The following is a 19,724-nucleotide window of genomic DNA, read 5'->3' on the forward strand; positions in this document are numbered from 1 at the left end:
AGTAAAATGCAACAGTTAAAAGAAAGAAAGGTCATGCCAGTAAAAATGGTGCAATAAAGACCTTGCAAAATTCCCCTCCATAAAAGCAATGAGAAGATTAGTAAAAATGGTCAGAGTCAACCTTTTTTTTTTAAAGAACCATGGTAATTAAACAAAGCTTGTCACAATCTGGAAAGTGTTACCTAGATGACTGAATTTTGGTGCGCACAGGGAGCTTTGAGGAACTTTAACTTGCCTCAGTGCCGCCCTGCACTTTGAGCTCTTCAATAACCTTGAAATCCAACAACCCACAAGAGCCACAACCTGCCAGCCACGGGGGGCCAGAATGGGGTTGGAGCTCCTTGGGAGCATTATTCTCAGAGAATTGTCATTTTTTGACCTGCCTGGGGGTTCCCTGGAAGACCCTACTCACAAGGTTGTCTTTATTGGGCCTGACTCGGAGCCCTCCCAGTGGAAAATCCAGGAGTATTTATCCAGGAGTATTTACTGAAAAACAATGATAGGAAATCTTTAACTTTGTGGCTGCTTAAGGCGGTAGATAAGAGTTAGGACAAACAATAGAAGAACTAGAAAGCTCACAGTGTGAATCTGGGGAGTGAGGTCTCCATGGGGCTCTGAAAGCTCCAGCACATTCCTGGGAATCCAGAGGCCATGCACAGTTCTAGGGCTGTGTGCATACTTAGGAAAGACCCGAGAAGGCCCTCACCTTTCACCTTGACTGATCTTGAGGCTGTCTGCAGGAAGGAAGTAAAGGCTCAGGTAAGTTGTTACCTGTCTGGTTGAGTGTTAATTACATACCCCACCATGCACACAGAACCCCCACCATGCACGCAGAGTCCCCACCATGCACACAAGAAAGACAGGGAGACTTCACTGGTTCCAAGCATTTAAGAAAATCCCTGTTTAGTCATTAACTGACCACTAAGTGGTCACACACAATAATTCACTTTCTAGAATTAGTTCAGGAAACTCACTAAACAAACAAACAACAAATAGCAACAACAGCGAAACCCTGGGGAGGGAGGAGATTCTGTTTTCCAGGGTTGCCACATTACATTATCTAAAATGTTTAGTTTTGAACAAAGTATTATGAAGCATGCAAAGAAACACGAAAGTATGGCTTATGAACAGGGGAAAAAAAATCAGTCATTAGAAATTGTTCCTGAAGAAGCCCAGATGCTGCACTTACTGGACAAAGGCATTAAATCAGCTATATTAACTAGGTTCAAAAACTAGAAGAAACTGTGTTTAAAAAAGCTAAAGAAAAGTATGAGAACCATGTCTCACCAAATAAAGAGATAACAGTTAGATAAAAAGAACCAAATAGAAAATCTGGAGTTGAAAAGTCCAATGTCTGAAATAAAAAAAATTCACTGGGGGAGCTCAACATGAGGTTTAAACAGGCAGAAGAAAGAATCAGTGAACTTTAAAATAGGCCAATTGATATGATCCAGTTTGAGAAACAGAAATAAAAAAGGATGAAGTAACTGAGCAAACCCCAGAGACTTGGAGGATATCATCAAGAATGCCAACATAGACATAAAGGGAGTCCCAGAAAGACAGAAGAGAGAGAGAGGGGGGCAGAAAAAAATAACTGAAGAAATAATGGCCCCAAACTCCACACATCTGATGAAAAAAGGACACTTGGACACAAACTCAAATCCCCATGAAAGAAATTCAGAGCCACCAGTAAAATTAACTACATAGGGAAATATGAAATACAGTGCATTTTTTCGTTGTTGTTTTATTAGGCCTAACAAAGTATTTTTGTTTATAATTTTTTAATATCTGATTTAAAAGAAAACTATATAAAGCAATAATTATATATCTGTGTTGATAGACACACAACTGACTTTTTAATAGTTATTTTGTATCCTGCAACTTTAGTGAATTCGTTTATTAGTTCTAATGGTTTTTTGGTGAAGTCTTTAGGGTTTTCTGTACAGAATATCATATATCTGCAAGTAGTGACAGTTTTACTATTTGCTTCTTCCTTTCCAGTTTGGATGCATTTTCTTTCTTTTTCTTGCTTAATTGCTCTGGGTAGGACTTCCAACACTGTGCTGTATAAAAGTGGCGAGAGTGGACAGCCTTGTCTTGTTCCTGATCTTAGAGGAAAGGCTTTTCAATTTTTGCTGCTGAGTATGATGTTAGCTGCGGACTTGTCATATGCGGCCTTTATTATGTTGAGGTACATTCCTCGTATACCTAATTTGTTGAGAGTTTCTATCATGTAAGGATGATGACTTTTGTCAAGTGCCTTTTCTACATCTACTGAAATGCTAATATATTTTTGATTCTTCATTCTGTTAATGTGGTGTATCACATTTATTAATTTGTGGATGTTGAACCATCCTTGCATCTCAGGGATGGATCTGTCTTGGTCATAGTGTATGATCTTTTGAATGAACTCTTGAATTCACTTTGCTAGTGTTTGTTGAGGATTTTGCTTTATGTTCAGGGATATTGGCCTATAAGTTTCTTTTCTTGTAATGTTTTTGTCTGACTTTGGTATCAGGATAATGCTGGCCTCAAAATGAGTTTGGAAGTGTTCTTTCCTCTTCAATATTTTGGAAAATTTTGAGGATTGGTATTAATTCTTTAAATGTGTGGTGTAATTGACCTGTAAAGACATCTAGTCCTGGCCTTTTATTTGTTGGGAGGATTTTTTACTGAGTCAATCTCCTTGTTCATTATTGGTCTGTTCAGATTTTCTGTTACTTCATGAGTCAGTCTTGGTAAGTTGTATGTTTCTAGGAATTTATCCATTTCTACTAAGTTATCTAATTTGCTGGCATGTAATTGTTCACAGTTGTCTCTTATGATACTTGGCATTTCTGTGGTATTCACTGGAATGTCTTCTTCTTTGTTTAAAATTTTATTAATTTGAGTCATTTCTCTAATTTTTTTTAGGTAATGAGCTAAAGGTTTGTCAGTTGTGTTTATCTTTTGAAAAGAAACTTGCTAAAACAGTTCTATAAACAGGCTTGTATGTAAGCTCAGAAGCTAGAAAATTCTAAATTGTTTAAAGTGCCTGCTGTGAAAAACTGGCTGAGAATGTGTTTAGCTTAAAATTCTTTGCTGCATTCAGATGTCCGTAGTAAATAGAACTCATAAGCAGTGTCAGTATTCAGGGCTTTTAGATTGAAATTTTTGTTATACATTGAATATGTAAATTATAAAGTTTTTTTTTTTAATGAAAGGCTGTTGTGGGAAGAGTCACAGTAAGAGAATTTCCTTGCAGCGGTGGGAAGCCTGTATTAGAGGAAATCACATTAGGCAGCAAGATCTTTTACCATCTTTGATCTAGCCATTCTGGGAAATGCAAGTCAGTTAGATAAATTAAATCTCCAGTAGAAACAGGAGTTTCCTCAGATCATTTTAACCTCTGTCAGCAGGACTCTGTCTAACTTGGAGGAGTCCCCGTGCACCAGATTTATTATGTAACAGAAAGGAATTGAATGAGAAACTCGAGAGTTTCGTCAGTCAATAACACAATTCAAGAAGAAAAGAGAAGAAGCAATTACGAGCAATCATGTGGCCTCTTGGAACTGCACACTCCGATTCATAATAGGAAATTACACAGTAGAAAATGTAACGCCCACATTCTACCGTGAAGATGCCCATTCCTTTAGACATGCCGCAAAATGGCGCATTTCTTTGTATGGGTAAATTAAATACTTAAAACCTAATTGCATCTTATTTTTCTCAGCTCTCTCCCCCCTTTTTTTTTTTTTTGGTTATTTACATATTTGGCATTTTCTTAAGAGCTTGGATTTGTGCCTGTCCATGGAACGTGTTGGTAGGAGCCTCTTTCTGATGTGGGCGGGGGACTTCCGTGGTGGGGGGCTTCTCCGGGGCCACCCAAGGGAAGGAGGTGGCGTCCTGGGGCAGCGCCTCCAACAGTGACAGGTCCGAGTGCTTCCCATCGACCCATCTCCTGATTCGTTCAGTGTTTACTGACCACGCACTGTGTCCCCGCGGACACCACTTACTGCCTAGCACCCGAAAATCTTTGAAGATAGAAATGAGACAACCCAGGGGTTTAGAGGACAGGCCAGGTTGTCAAGTGCATGGAGCACAGGAAAGCACTGGGCACAAGGGGACTAAACCCCTGGGAGCCCAAAGAGAGCATCTTCTGGCTGGTCACCTAGAGAGGGGTGGGGGTGGACGGAGGACTGAACAGGGCCCCTCCCTGTGCACCTCGACGGGCCTCCTCTGGGCTTGTAGCCTTGGGGTCGTGAGGTGCACGTTCCCAAACCCATGCCTGCCAGACCCTGTTGGACAAATAAGTGTTCTGTGTTGACACGCGTCCTTGTTTTTGCTCAGCCTCTTAACTCACTGCTCAGGCACTGCAGGACAGGGCACTCTGGCCAGGGGAGCGTCCCTCTGAGGGAAGATGTGGAGCACGTGGAGGGAGGGGCTGCGTTCTCCTGCAGAATCCGGCTTCCCTTCCCCCTCGTGCATCCGAGCTGAGGCCAGTGGGTCTGAGATGGGCGGAGGCGCCCCCTCCAGGCCCCACTGTTCGGCAGCCCGTTACTCTCTGTTCTGGAGAGCAGGGGCGTGAGGTCATCCTGGTTCCTTTCCTGGTGTTTCCAGCTCAGCCCCCTTTCTCAGCAGATCACTGGTTAATTATCAGAGAACTCTCCCACCAGCAAGAGAAGAGAAGGAGGGGTCCTCCAGGTACTGGTTGGTTGGAGGAAGTGCTGTGTCGAGCGGTCGGGGGAAGACAGCACCGCTCTCTGTATGTAGACGGACGTGTGACTGAGCGCAGGGACCTGGCAGCCATGCTGGGAACCACAGATGGAGGACAGAGTTGGCCCCGGGCCTCTCCAGTGCCCAGGACTTCTGATGGTGCTTCCCGGGCCAGCTGTGACCCGTCACCACCCTGCTGCTGTGTGTGTTCTTGTCCAGACCCCTGACGTCCCCTGCTGGCCAGCGTTGGTCAGGGCGGATGGGAGGCTGGACAGCGCAGGGTAAGGAGGACAGTGCATGCACAGCTGGGTGCCGTGTCCTGGGCCTCCTGTGCGGCCTGCGGACACGCCAGAGAGGGGTTTAGTGTACGTTCAGGTTGGCTGGTGCTGGGGTTGTCTCATCCCCGTGGGGAGGTGGGATGCCATTGGCATCAGGCCACACAGAGGGTCCCCAGCATCCGTTTCCCTGAGTTCTCTTTCTCCGCAGGCAGCACATGGAAGCACAGAGGTTGATGTCTTAAGACTAAAAAAAAATTCTTCTAAATCGAGGTCAACTCAAGCATCGGGCACAGTGAGCGGTCCCCACCCCTTTTGCCAGGGACAGTGACTGACAGGCCAGCCCACCCCCGCTCCTCACCCCACCCTCCTCTGCTGCAGAGCAGAGCTGAGACCAGGGTTTGGGGAATCTGGGGACAGAACAAACTAGATCAACCACGGCGTTGGGTGAGTGTGTCCCCTACTCCTCTCTGCATCTGTAGCGCTCAGCTGACTCTCCTCCAGGCTGGTCGTGTCTTCAACGCGGTCACCTCCCTTTCTGATGCTGCCTGTAAGCTTCCTGAAGAATTCAACATGACTCTGTGTCAATGTTTGATATTCTACACAGTGAATAGCAAATAAGCTATTTGTGTAAATGTTTGCTGTGTCAACACAAATGGACCGTAGGCTGTTCCAGAAAAAATCCCACGTTTCGGTCACGCAGCGTATTAAGGAACTGCATGCCTCCTGTCTGGGCAGAAGTTGCTTGCTGCTGCTCAGCTGTGAAGTGGTGTTCTGTCTGAACTCTCCAGTGATGGATCCCAGGAAACCTCAGCGAGGAGGCGCCTCGTCACCTGGACGAGGGTCTGGGGCTTGGGCAGGCCAGCCCTCCCTGCTCTGGAAGTTAGCTGACAGATGGCCCTGTGGTCTGGGCGGGCCCCCTGGATAGTCACTGTGAGACAGACGGAGAAAGAGACCTGCTATGGCTGTGAGGGCAGGAGGGGCCCTGGGTCGTGGGGACGAACTGTGAGGCTGGCTGGAGGCTCCCTAGATGAACAGGTGGAAATCCGGGCATCTCCCCAGGGAAGAACTTTCCTGAAAACTGACCAGGTAGGGCAGGGAGAAGCGGGCTGAGCTGCACTTAGAGAAACCAGGGCGTTAGAAACCTCTGGGGCGTAAGCAGCCTCGCCCCACCTCTTCCCTGGGGACAGGAGGCAGTGCATTCCCTAAGCGGGGCCAGGCCGAGGGCCGTGGAGGCTTGGAGCTCAGCCTCCAGGCGATTCACAGAAAGCGTGAACCGGGGCCGCCCACCCTGACAGAAGGAAGTACCTGCCCGCGGAGGCCAGTGCTGAGCTGAGCCTCCACCCACAGACCTTCTCGCTGTGGAGGGCCTGGGCTCTGCAGCTGGAGGCTTTGCAACGAGGAAGCGAGTGACCTGCCCCAGATCAGTGAGAGGCAGGGCTGGGTTAGGCATTCACCTGTTGACACCCAGCCGGTGTGGCTCCCGGGTTTCTGACTCTCAGTCCGGCCCTCCTCCAGGCACCGGGCCTCCTGCCTTGATCTGAAAAACACGCCTGGCATGGGACTCAGACAAGGTTGGGCCTGATTCCCAGAATGAAAAAACCAGGTCTGAGAAAAGGTGGACAGGTCAAGGGGGAGCAGAACTCATTCCACTGATTAAAGCATCAGTTAAAAGTGCGGCTCCGCATTTGAAAGGTTTATGACTCTGTATTTGTGTTCAGAGTTTAAACAGTGGAGATGGAGTTTAGTGCTTGTTTTGAGGCATCAGGATTAGAGAGAAGCTGGGGGATGGGCTAGGCCGGGTGAGGGAGGGCTCAGCGGGGGTCAGTCCCTGCACAGGTGGCAACAGGAGCTCGCATGGGACTTGAGTGGTTCTCTGGTTCTGTCCGGGAGAGGACAGTCCGTGTCCCACAGGGCACTGAATGAATTCCTGGAACTTTTGCACAAGACACGCCCCGTTTCAGAAGGTTCTGCTGCTCTGGGGAAAGAACAGCCCACATGACCACTGGCCTGTGCTGGTCCCAGCAGTAGCCAACGCTCACCTAGGGATTGCCTTGATCTCAGAGTGAACCCTTGGGAGAGCCGGGTCCGAGACGCCCTAATCCTCTGGGTCCAAGTCCGCATTCTCCTCACCATGCTGGGCTGCTGTACCCGAGGGTGGGGAGGAGTCAGGTGTGGGTCTGTCTGGGGATTCTGGGGGTGGCTGTCCACCAGGATGGTCCTTCCCGGCTCCCAGACTTGAATCCTGATAACAAGCTGCTCAGGGGGATCATGGCAGTGTGGTTTTACTCCTCGGTCTCCTTGCGTGGCCCGGGGGCTTGCAGATCTTCCTGGGTCCTGCTGACCTGGTCTGCAGAGGTTCAGGTTTTCTGCCTCACAAGGAACGTGCATTAGCCACAATTCGAAATGGGGAAATTGCCAGAGAAACAGGAAATAGATGCTAAAACCAGACTAGGTTTTCCTGGTGTCCTCAACCCCAGGGAGTCTGCGGCGAGTTGGGGCCAGCCTGTGACTGCTGGTCTCAGAGCCCCCGGGTTCCAGAAGAAACATGGGGAGACATCGGGGGCCATGGTCGGTGTCTTCCAGGGATGCAGGCGTGGGTGCCCGAGTGATGGTGTCTGGTGTCCTCTTGCAGAGCCGCCAACTTCAGGAACTTCACCTTCATCCAGCTGAACGGAGAGTTCTCTCGAGGGAAGGGACTGGACGTGGGCGCCCGCTTCTGGAAGGGGAGCAACGTGCTGCTGTTCTTCTGCGACGTGGACATCTACTTCACCTCCGAGTTCCTCAACACATGCCGGCTGAACGCGCAGCCAGGTGGGCGCCTCCCCGGTGGGCAGCTCCCCCCCTCCCCTGGCGTCCTTTTCTGCACCGTGCTGACCATCTGCTCCCGAATCATCCTCATCTTCCCCAATGCCAGAGACCGGGAGAACCATCTGGGTCAACTCTTCCTTTGGGGTTGTGCCGTGGGCCCGTCCCAAGTTCGTGTCTACAACCCCTTTTCCATTTCCAGCGGGGACGTCAGCTTTAGGGAGCGACCCGGAAGCTGGTGTGGTGGGAAGACGGAGGTCTGGAAAGGCCTCGGGAAACCACAGCGGAAGACGTGGCTGTGGGCAGTGACCAGGGCAGGGGGGGCTCTGAGCGGAGAGAACCCGCGATGGGAACGTGGTTTTCAGAGAGTGTGACTCAGAAGCAAGGCTGACACTCAGCCGACAGCCACCGGAACCGCTGTGTCGGTTGGTAAAATATCAAAACTCTTGGGTGTAAATGGTAGTGAGCGGCTCCCTCAGTCTGTTCCTGCTGCCTGCATCACCCTCGCCCCTCTGGCGTCCCTGCGGACTGCCCCATGAGCCAGCAGTTAAAGGGTTAACAGCTGGCAGGGCGGGCGGGATGCAGGACCCTCCTTTGCACCCACTACCTCTGGCTGTGCCCGGTGCCAGAGCCCGTCGGCACCCAGAACATCACTCCTGTGCCAGGAACCAGGAAGCCGAGCGTCGGTCCATCTGGTCTACCTGCCGCCGCGCATCTTAAGATCTGTGTTAGAGGCTGGTGAAGGGAAAAGGCAAAGCGGATGCAGACCCCCAGGGTGTTCCCAAGGGGGGGATATACTGAACAAACCTAACAGCTTTATTTTTCTTTTCTTTTTTAATTTTTGCATTGAAGCATAATAGTTTAATCCATCGCTTTCAGCAAATGTGTTTTCTGGCCTGCAGGGAAGAAGGTGTTCTACCCAGTCCTTTTCAGTCAGTACAACCCGGAGATAATATACGGCCACCACGACGCAGTCCCTCCCTTAGAGCAGCAGCTGGTGAGTGACGACCCGCCGGCGTCTGGGGCCGGGGCCGCTGCTTCCCACCTGCCATGAGGGGGGCGCCTGGGCACGCGTGGAGGGGAGTGGGACTGTGCGGGGTGCTGCCCGGTGTAGCTCGGAAGTGTGGCAGGTGCCCTGGCCTTGGCTCCCGGCGCCTCATCGATTAAAAGCGCTTGCAGTACTTAAACGTGGCAACTACGCAGGAACGGCACCTTGCAGAAAGGCAGCTTCACACCTTCGCAGTTTTGTTCTCTGGCTTTGGAACCTGGCATTTATGGCTGCAGCGCCTTTTCCCTTTATTATCGCAAAGCCCTGCACTTGGCAGATGGGAGGCGGGAGTCAGAAAGAGGCCTCCCTGTTCCCCCGTCACTTTGCCCACGTGTCGCAGTGCCTTGGGGGGACTTTCGCCTCGGGCCTGTCACCAGCAAGGTGGCTCTCAAAGGCACGTGGGCGGACTTCTCTGCGGAGACCCTGGGCGCATGGGTGGTGATGGGCGGTGGACCACCGCACATGGCACTGAGCACCCCTGTGAGTGGAGACGTCTTCGCTGGCAGAGGCGGCAGTTGGCCCCTTCAGGGGAGAAGCAGTGCAGGCAATGGTGGTGGGGGATAAAGCCCGAAGGGGGGCCTGCACCACAGGAAGGCACACCTTTCCGAGGCAGAATGCTCCATGATTGTGGTCACCACCCAAATGGGCTGTGATCTTATGCCAGAGAGTGGCGTGGTGTCTCCAGCTGTGTGGCTCACACTGAGCCTGTGCACTGCCCTGGTGGCTCTGTCTCCTGGGGAGGCAAAGCCGTGTTTCTCCCCACCAGGCGCCGCCCAGGGTGCAGGAGGAAGCCTGCTGTGTGGGCCTGAGGAGTTGATGGGATGAGTGTCCCTCGCTCCCCTGCGCTGGGAAAGTGAACTGGTTTTCGTTGAAAATGCACTCTATGGAATCCTCGTGGAGGGCTGAGTCTGTGTGGAAGCTTCCAGAAGTAGCAAAACCTGTTCCCTCCAGCCCCACCCTGTAATTGCCCCCCCCCCCATTAACCTCCGGCAGCTGATGAAATCTTTTCCAGTAAGTTTCAGCCTGGGCTCCTCTAGGCTGGACAAGGTTCATTCCTCACTGTGTCCAAGCCTGGTCCCCTCTGGGGCCCGAGCCACACAGCTCAGCAGTAATACCGTTCTCCCTGCCCCCAGTGAGGTTCTGATACCGCAGGTGGGTTGTGTATGTGCACGTACTGTGTGTGTGTGTGTGCTTCATACATGAACTCAGTGAGAGGTCTGGCGTGGTTCAGCCGCTTTCTCAGATCATCAGAATTAGCGGTCTGGTCAGGAACAGAGCACAGGTTGCCATGTCCACAGCTGCAGCGTCTGAATTACCTGCAACCTTTAACATTTGCCATCAGATACACCTGAGACCTTCTGCAGATCACAGAGGAATGGTATTTTCAGGGTTGGGATTCATGGCGACTTGTCCCAGAGAAACACAACAGTTGTCTCTGACACCAAGGGGTCTCTGCCCAGAACAGAGAAGTGTTGATTATGCTCGCTCCTGGATGAGCCATTTCTTGAGCACTTTCTGCCTGCAGAGAGCTGGTCTTGGGGCACATGGGGGAGTCAGAGACCTGAAACAGTGTCCTGTATGCGGAAGTGAGTCCCCAGGTCATTTCACTCACCCCCTTCCTTCTCATGGACTCACCCAGGGGCACACAGCCGGCTACAGCTCAGGCCACAGCCAGGATGCCTGTACCGAATGCAGTGGAAACAGACTTGCTTAGGATCTAAATGAGAACTGAAACACAAAGGCAATGAGCAGAGGAGATCGTCAAGCCACAGAAGTTAATACGTTGGAGAGAGAACGCGTAGGTGCAGAGAAGGGGGAACACAGAGGGACTGATGGGAGGTGGTGATTTAGGGGAGACTTCCTGCCAAGGCTTTGTTCTGGCTCCCTCTTGAAAGATACAACGCGTACCCATTACTAAATTCTTGAGAGCCTTCCCTGGAGCACCTCGGTATCAAGCCTTCCCCCAGATCCAGAGGGTAGCTAACAAGTGGCTTCCATGTGCTCTGCCAGCAGCCCTGCAAATATGGCCCGTCAGGGCCCCAGTTATTGCTTCTGCCTGTTGCCACATTTGATGGCGTCTGCCTGCGGACAGAAGCAAGAAACCAAATTTATGGGGTTTTTTTTTGTTGTTGTTGTTTTTGTATTCAGGTTACTTCTTTCTTTACTTTTGCATGCGGACCTTTGTAATGAGTAGTGAGTGAAATCGTGGGATTTAATTTGTGGCATTTTCAACCTGAGATGACCCTTGCTGATGCTTTATTTGAAAAGGGCCTTCTGAGAAAGGAATAACCCTAACTTAAATCAGTGCTGACTTTGGACATTCCCTGTCCGGGTTCCGGCCTCATCAGTTCCCTGCTGAGCCGCAGCAGGAGTCTGTCTTTAGAATCCACCTCTCCCTTGAACTCTAGTCTCTCCTGCACCCTTGGCCTGAGATAGGTTTCCAAAGCACAGATTAATTCCATTAAAGAGAAATCCTTTATGGATAAAGTGAGTGCTGTGCGCGGACGTTTGTGACAGCCCCGTCTCTGAAGGGGAAGGATCCGGTTCCTAGCGGGGGCCCTTGTCCATGGTGTCCGGCCCTCCCCTGGGACCTGTGTCAGGTCTGCTCATGATGTCACAGGACACACAGCTGGGAGGAGACCCCAGCCGCACCAGCACAGCACTGAAGCCCCGGTTCCTTTTGGGATTAACTGCCGTCCAGCATCTGACTCTCAAACTGATCACACAGGGAAGTTCGCAAACCCCAGCACCTGGACATTCACCCTCTCGAGAGACACCCAGGCCGGCTGCTCACCAGGCGGCCCCTCCCGCCCAGAGGCTCCTGAGCCGCCTTCTGTCCCGCTCAGGGCATCCCCTCACCATTGCGAATGCCCAGGCCTGTCCTCTCTCAGCCACGCTGTCCTGCCCACCACGTAAGTCGTGGAGGTGGGTGTCACTTGTTCGGATGCCCACCGTGCTGAGTGGTGGGGCCGGAAACGCAGGTGACGGGGACAGGGCTACGGCTGCAGCTGCTGCGGGGCTGGGCACGTTCTGCAGCCTCTGCATGCTTCCCTGAGGGCAGAGGGTCTGGCTCCGGGTTACAGGCTTCCAGGACGGGGGGCCTGGACGGGGGACCTGGACGGAGGACCTGGACGGAGCCTTGTCCTGCCTGATGCCCTTCAGAAGACACTTCATTCTTTAATGTGGATGCCGATAAAAGAAAACCTGTAGGAAGGGGTAGGTTAGTATCAGTCTTGGAGGAGGTGGCATTTGAGTCGGTTCTCAAGGCAATCCTTTGAAAGCTGTGGCTTGAGAAGTACCTTATTTCTCAAGAAATGGAAACCATCACGGCCACCCTGTGGTTGGCCTGGGCTCGGCCACGCCTGGCTGAGTGACTGTGGGCAAGTCACTCTGCCTCAACAGCGCGAACAGCCCCGGATCCTGTGCTTGTGGGCGCTGAGCCTCGGGGCCCACTGGGGTCCCTGAAGCCCGGGGCGTCTGCCATTGGCTCCTTATGGGCACAGCTCAGTGCGCAGTGAAGTCACAGGGCTCTCGCTGAAAAAGTGTTAAGAGTTTCAAGACAGCAGCAGCAGAGCATCACCTCAGGCATGAGGCCCTGCACACATGGGGCCGCGTGCCTCCGAGTTTCTGATGAGATGCGGCAGGTCGAACACAGCCTCCCTCTGATTTAAAAGAAATACTCTGCCCGAGAATTTGTTACTCATTTCATTTTATGGCCCAGATTGCTTCACAGGCAGTTGCCAAGTCAGGCATGGACTGAGGCCGCCTTCCCACATCTTTGGGGAGAGACGCCGATTTGCGCTTTGCGTTTTGGTCCTGATAGAAAATGATCACTCCTGGCACGTGACTCCCACCCAGAGTGTGTCTGGGGCCTTCCTGGGGGAGAGCAGACTTGACCACTGTCCTGCTGTGGGGTGTTCCTGCCAGGCGGGGCTCCACTGGGACCTGGGGTGCGGAGAGGGTACTGTGGGGGGTCGGGCAGGGGCCAGCCTTGAGACGCACGTTCGAGGAGGAGGGTGCTGGGAAGCAGATGGGTGAACTCCAGGGCAAAGGAGATGTTTCTCTGGTAGGTATGGGGTTCCTTCCTCCCCTGCTGGGGTGGAGGTCACTGACGTGTGTCTGATCAGTGCTGGAGCCGGACGGGGGTGCCCCTTCTAGACGCAAAGGTGCTAAGAAGTAGAGCCCTCTGCTTAGACCCTGAAAGGTGAGACTGTTTCTGTCCATGGCCCAGAGCCCCATGGTTCTGAGAGTTTTCTCAGTGGGACCTCAGCCTTTGCTGAGCCACTCACTGACGAGAAGTCCCTACTGAGTTCTGTCTGTGTCCCCCGGCCGGGAGCCATCTCTGCCCTACATGCTCTGGAGAAGGATGGACTGAGTGCCCCACTCTGTGCTGGACAGGGAACCGCATGCTGTGGATACAGCCGTAAACGAGACCAAGGCCTGAGCTTACGTTCGCTGGTGGTGGTGGTGGGTGAGGCCAGCAGAGAAACCACCCGTTGACAGGATTGTTCAGAGAGCCACCGTGTTACAGAGAAGATAAACCAGCTGACGGTGACACGGGATGGGAGCTGATGCTGGCTGGGGGAATCTGGCTGACCATCTCAGTGAGGGGCATTGGAGCAGAGCCAGTGGCGAATGGGATCTGGTGACCCTGGCCAGGCAGACTGCGAGCGTCCAGCCTTCGAGACCTGTGAGCCCCACGTGTTCGAAGGGGACACGAGATGGACGGGGCAGGCAGGGGCAGGTCACGTCAGGCCTCTGCAGGCCTGTGGTTTCCCTGTGGGGCATGGCCTGGGTCCGTGCACCCCCGTCCTGCCCTGACAGTTAGACTGTGGGCATCACCAGATTGGTTTCCACCAAGGCCTGAATGCTGCTCTTCAAATGCTGGCTTTTCGTCCAGCTCTAAAGCAGACGTTAGTAAGTGTCCCTGTAGCTCACTTCCTGCTCACAGATCAGTCTGTGTCGCACAGGCACTGCATCCGCGCAGCCGGGTCCCGGGTGGAGACCTCTTGTGATCCCTCGTCTTCTCCCCGAGCGCTGGCTCACTGCTTTTCGGGTTTGGAGCTTTGTCTCTTAAAATTCCAGGTAGACTCCACCAAGCATCTGAAGTTCGGATGCCGGCCCTTCCCTTTGCCTGCATTTAATTCAGGACTTTGCTGTGTCCCGGCCACCGGGAAGGAGAGCGAAGCATTCGCTGCAGCGGACTGTGACGGGTGGAACTGAATCCATGTTTAAAAATGACTCGGTGGAGAGTTGTCAGACTTTCCTGCCCTGCGGCATCTCTGCTGCCGATACTGATGAAATGGTCCCTGGGGCGATGCTGGTTCTGAAATCGGGCTTGGCTGGGGCTGAGGACGGAACCTCCCCCGGTCCTTCTGCCCCCTCAGTCCTGATGTGCGCTGACAGTCGTGGAAGCCACATCTCTGCGAAGGTTGTGGTGAATCACGTGGTTTCATGGGTCACAGAGAAGAAATGTCAAGTTCTTCACCCCTTCTGCCGGTGGTTTGTCAAGTGTGACCCCGCCCGTGGTGCAGACAGTGAGACTTCAGGAAGGGGGAGGGGCAGCGAGGGGAGAGGTGTTTGGATGCTGGGACTGGGAGAGACCTGGGGGCAGGTTTGTCTTTACCTCCCCATTAAAGGAAAGGAAACAAAGGACCTGAGGGGCCTGCCTGAGGCCCGACACACCAGCCAGTGGTCCCGCAGGGACAGGACGCTGCTGCCCCCACCCCCGCCCCCCAGGCCCTGTTCCTGGTTAGCGGCCACCAGGCCGGGGTCCCAGCCAGGACAGCAGGGCCCTCCTCACCTGCAAGCACCTACCCCAACTACCAGAGTCAATCAGGAAAAATAACTATTAAGGTTGCAAAACCGTTGCTGGGATGCCCTCAGCCAAAAACATAAAAACAACAAAAACATTTTGTTAAGTCTTGCTGTTTCTGTAAATATGTTGGAAAGGAACTCGCACAGTGCGGTGTGGAGCGGGGCCAGGTCCTTGCTCGGAAGGCCCTCCTGTAGCCCCGCAGGTCCCCAGCCTGGCCGGCCTCACAGGCTCTCGGGGACAGTTTGGTTTTAAAAGTTTGTGGATGAAGGGACAGAGGGTGTCCTCAGGGCCTGGCCTCTCAGCGCCCGTATCCTGGGCTCCTGTGAGCAGAGCCAGGAACATACAACAGTCTCGGGGGTTTTTCTCGTCCCCTGGGCAGCCCTGTTCATGCCCTGTGCCCGGGCGGCTGAATCCTGGGTTGTTCTGCCCCTTTCTCTAAACTTCCCGAGCCCTGGGCTGGCTCCTGACCTGGGCCTGTGAGAGGCTGAGGCCACCTTTGTCGCCAGCGCTGGTGTCGGACCAGACATGTAGGTGGCTTCTCCATGGTGCTGCCCAAAACCTGCTGTCCCGGCTGGTTTCTGAGTGTGTGTGTGTGTGTGCGCGTGCGTGTGTGAGCCTGCACCCTAGGAACACTCCAGCCAGAGGAGCCCAGAATCACAGGCCCTTTGGGGACCGGGGCTTTTGCTGTGTCCTGTCATCCATGTCCCCACCCAGGGCAGTAGCTGTGTATCAGGGACCCTCACAGTTGTGACCCTCCATCTGTGTCCACCCCACCCTCCTCCCTCAAGTGGCCGTGATCTCCCCACAGGTCATCAAGAAGGAAACCGGATTCTGGAGAGACTTCGGGTTTGGGATGACGTGCCAGTACCGGTCGGACTTCATCAACATAGGTGAGACCGAGGGCTGCGCCGCCCCCGCCCCCACCCTGCCCGCGCCCCCGGGGGAGCCAGGGCCAGAGACGGTGCCGGTCCCTCTGGGAGGCCGCTCTCTGCCCCAGACGTGGTCGCTGGACCGAGGGGGACTCCGGGCAGCGGGGAGCCTGCCGTTTCCTCCAGCACCTCTCAGTGTCCCAGAGGACAGAGTCTGGGGGAAGAGGAGTTTGCCCCATAAGGGCGGCTTCAAAGCACATCCTCCAGGGCCCCCTTCCAGCCAGGTCTGCCTCCCGGCTTCTCGTGCAGACATGGTGACAGGCGCTGCCAGAAAGTGAGGGCAGCGCAGGGGGGTGCAGGAAAATCACATCCCGGAAAGATCCTTGTTTCTCTCTTCTGAGCCTCTGAGCTTTCCAGACGTCACTTCAGGTCCGGAGGGTGCAGTCACTGTCACCACGCACACGTGCACGCACACACATGTGTACACAGATGCACTTGCACATCTGCACGCACACATGCACAATGCACTCATACATCTTGATGCACGTGCACACAGATGCACTCGTGTGTACACTTATGCAGACGCACTCATGCATACACATGCATACACATTCTGCACGCATACACACATCAGCATGCACATGTACACAGATGCACACACGTGTACGCAGATGCACTTGCACATCTGCAGCCACGTGCACACAGATGGCACTCACATGTCTGCACGCACACACATGTACACAGATGCACTCTCATGTGCACACAGATGCAGTCGCATGTCTGCACACACGCACACAAAGATGCACTCTCACATCTGCACACACACGCACGTGCCCACAGATGCATACACAATGTGCACACACAGCTCTCAGAACACACAGAGGAAAGGCCCTCTGGTTGCAGGTGAGGGGCCGACTGTCAGAGCAGAGACGTCACAGCCAGTGGGGGGCTTGGTCAGGATGAGGAGAGAGGGTCCTGTCCCCTGGGTGCTCCCACACCCCTCCCCACGGGGACACCTTCTCTCATGCGTCTGGCGGGACCAGAACTGGGGCGTGTACAGGACAAGGGCGGGAGGGAGCAGACCGGGAGCTGCGGTCTGGGGTTTCTGGGTTCTCTGGTCCGGATAGACCCTCATCAGTGGGGGGGGGGGGGTGCAGTGAGACGTCTCCCCTGGGTGCCCTGCTCCGTGCAGAGACCTGAGCTGGCGTGGGTCAGCGGCGTGTTCTCCGCCCGCAGGGGGCTTCGACCTGGACATCAGGGGCTGGGGCGGCGAGGACGTGCACCTGTACCGCAAGTACCTGCACAGCAGCCTCCTGGTGGTGCGCGCGCCCGTGCGCGGGCTCTTCCACCTCTGGCACGAGAAGCGCTGCGTGCACGAGCTGACCCCCGAGCAGTACAGGATGTGCATGCAGTCCAAGGCCATGAACGAGGCGTCCCACGGGCAGCTGGGGATGCTGGTCTTCCGGCAGGAGATCGAAGCCCACCTCCGCAAACAGAAGCAGAGGACAAGCAGCAAGAAAACATGAGCCCCCAGGGCGAGCCGTGGGGAGGCGCTGCTTTTTGCCTTTTGCAACCACCGAAGGAGTGGCTCTGACGAGGAAAAGATTTCCCTAAAGGGCAAGAAAAGACCTTGACAGATGAGTCAAACCTACGGTGGGGGAAGAGAGCCCCCCGTTTCTCTCCGCCTGTTTGGCTTGTGCAGCAGGAGCCGGAGCGAGCTCGTTCCTCCGCATTTGAGTGATTACCGGGGGCGGGAGTCCTCGGTCTGGGATGCTGACACACCCGGAGACGGGCGCGGGGACCGCGTGGAATTCAGAGATGCCCGCGTCGGGGTCCCCGGGCGTGGACTCGGCAAAGCCAAACAGGCCCGTGACTGTCGTTACCATCGCCCCGTCCCCAAGACTAACCCCAAATAATCTGCTCATCTTTTGGGTTGTAGTTTTAACCGTCTCTCTCTGTTAATTTTATTTAAAAGTGCACTTTTTTTTTTTTGCTTATGAGTCATATTCTGCTTATTTAATTACCAGCTTGCAAGCCTTACTAAGAGAGCCCAAGTTAGCTCCCTTTTTATTTTTTTTTAAGAGGTTACTTTCAGCTGCATTATGAGAACTTGCAGTTCAGAGCATCAGACTGATGCCCATGTCCAAGGACATGCCACCTGCTGACCCCGCGGGCAGACAGCCTGTCCCGTGTCACATGGAAGGTGTGGGGCCACCAAGGGACGAGACCCAGAGACACTTTATCTGAAGAGTATTTCTGAGGAGGAGCAACTGAACCCCGGAGGGAAAGAAATATACTTTTTACCTGAACAGAAATGGAAACCGATTTGTTCAAAACTCAGAAAACACACTTTCTCCTCAGGAGAACTGGGGACCACTTTCTTACCTGTTGAAATAAACCAAAGTTGACTGTGTGAACCAAACGATCTCTTTTCAAAGCAGGGTGCTCTTCCTGGCCTCCGGCTTCCACGAGAAAAAAATGCAGAAAAACATGTTTTGTAAAAGATCACTCCACTTGCCAGCGTCCAGTGGGAGGGAAGGTCCTGCCGTGTGTTCCCCCACCCCCAGCGCGGGGCGGAGTAACTCAATGATTTTTTAAATGAAGCTGGTCTATTCAGTCACCAAGATGCTTCTTTTCCTTGCATTTTATTACAGTTTCCAACGATTTAAAAAAATAAACGCAGTTAACATGAGTGGCTTCGGTATTCATGCGAGAATTATTTATTAGCCAGCGGCAGATGCATGAGCTGGTCGTGTCTCTGGTCCCTTGCCTTCTGTTTGCCCAGAGTCAACTCACTATGTAAAACTTCTGGGACACTCAGGCTGCTGGTGTGTTAAAAAAAAAAGTGCATCGTATTGATTTGTACTGGTAGCTCATAAAATTTAATGAAAACCCAGGACATGGATGGAAGGTGGCAGCTAATAAAATATGATCTGTGGGTATGATTTCTTCTTGGAGTGAGAGCACCACGTCTTTAGTTTTTGGATAACAGCTTTCTGCACAGAGAACAGGGTTCCTTGGCCTTGGCACTGCGAGGTTTTGGGCTGGATCATTCTGTGTTGGGGGCTGTTCTGTGCACCAGGGGCTACTGAGCAGCACCCCTGGTCTCCACTCACTCGGTGCCAGGAGCGGCCCTCACCCAGGTGGCCACCGTAACTGCCTCCTGCCATCACCAGAGGTGCCCGTGGGCCTGATGTTTAGTGCCGTCCACTCTTCCTTTCTGATCAGAAGCTGAGGGATGTTTCCAGAACCCCTCTCGGCTCTGCTTCCTGTGTCCACACATGTGGTGGTGGTGGAGATCCCAGGCAGGCGTCTGGCCAGTCGCCTCAGTGGGTCTGACCTGCCCACTCCTGCCTGTGTTTGCCCCGGTCAGGAGGATGCAGTCCACCAAGGCCAGCGGCAGGATGTCTGACCGTGGAGTTGGGTCTCAGTGTCCCCCAAGTGGTGGGCCCAGGCTGTGCTCTCTGGGGTTCACGGGCCACTTGTGCGGGTTTAAACTGCACAGCACAGAAGCCTGAGGCAGTGGTTAAGAACAGAGTTTGAAAAGTTGCTGGGGGAGAAGGAGTTAGAGCACATGCTTAATATGCACGAGGTCCTGGGTTCAATCTGCAGTGCCTCCGTCAAAATAACTAAATAAATAAACCTGATTATCTCCTCCATCAAACAAACAAACAAAAAACCCCACAAACAAAATAAATATTAAAAAAATTGCCAAAGAGAGAAAGCAGAGTAATATCAAACTGTAGCCGTCTTTTAAAGCTTAGTCAGGTAACCAGTGTTTTCAAGAGGCAGGAACCCTCATAAAGCCCACGCAAGAGGGGGTCTGTCTTAGCTTGGGCTGCAGCAAATACCGCGGACAGGGTGGCTTCCTCAACAGACGCTGATTTCTCAAGGTCCTGGAGGCCAAGTCCAAGGTCAAGGCACTGATAGATCAGGTGTCCGACAAGGACCCCTCCTCGCCGTGTCCTTGCGTGGTTGAGAACAGGACACTTACCATCCTGAGACTCCACCCTCATGATCTAACCTCCCAAAGGCCCCACGTCCAAACTCCACCTCATTAAGGCTTCCACCTGAGAATCTTCTGGGGCATGAACTCTCAGTACACAGCGGGACCTGTCCCCGTTCCCTGCCCAGGACATTTATAAAACAAAGGCTGGTGATGCCCGCTGGAGCACTGTAATCGGGCCTCGGCATTTAACCTTGGACAGCAG

General features: G+C 53.2%; 1 protein-coding gene across 5 annotated transcripts in view; it reads left to right on the forward strand.

The window, feature by feature from the left end:
- The window catches only part of CSGALNACT1 (chondroitin sulfate N-acetylgalactosaminyltransferase 1), a 257,088-nt gene extending 238,880 nt beyond the window's left edge, over nucleotides 1-18,208 (forward strand). For all 5 annotated transcript variants that reach the window (XM_032468711.1, XM_032468712.1, XM_032468710.1 and 2 more), the window contains 4 exons: nucleotides 7,606-7,784; nucleotides 8,681-8,775; nucleotides 15,453-15,534; nucleotides 16,750-18,208. In XM_032468711.1, the coding sequence (XP_032324602.1) occupies nucleotides 7,606-7,784; nucleotides 8,681-8,775; nucleotides 15,453-15,534; nucleotides 16,750-17,039 (646 nt within the window). In that variant the 3' untranslated portion in view covers nucleotides 17,040-18,208. The remainder of the gene's footprint in view (nucleotides 1-7,605; nucleotides 7,785-8,680; nucleotides 8,776-15,452; nucleotides 15,535-16,749) is intronic.
- Nucleotides 18,209-19,724: the final 1,516 nt, after the last annotated feature.

Source organism: Camelus ferus, chromosome 26, assembly GCF_009834535.1.
Source record: "Camelus ferus isolate YT-003-E chromosome 26, BCGSAC_Cfer_1.0, whole genome shotgun sequence".
Classification (NCBI taxonomy): Eukaryota; Metazoa; Chordata; class Mammalia; order Artiodactyla; family Camelidae; genus Camelus; species Camelus ferus.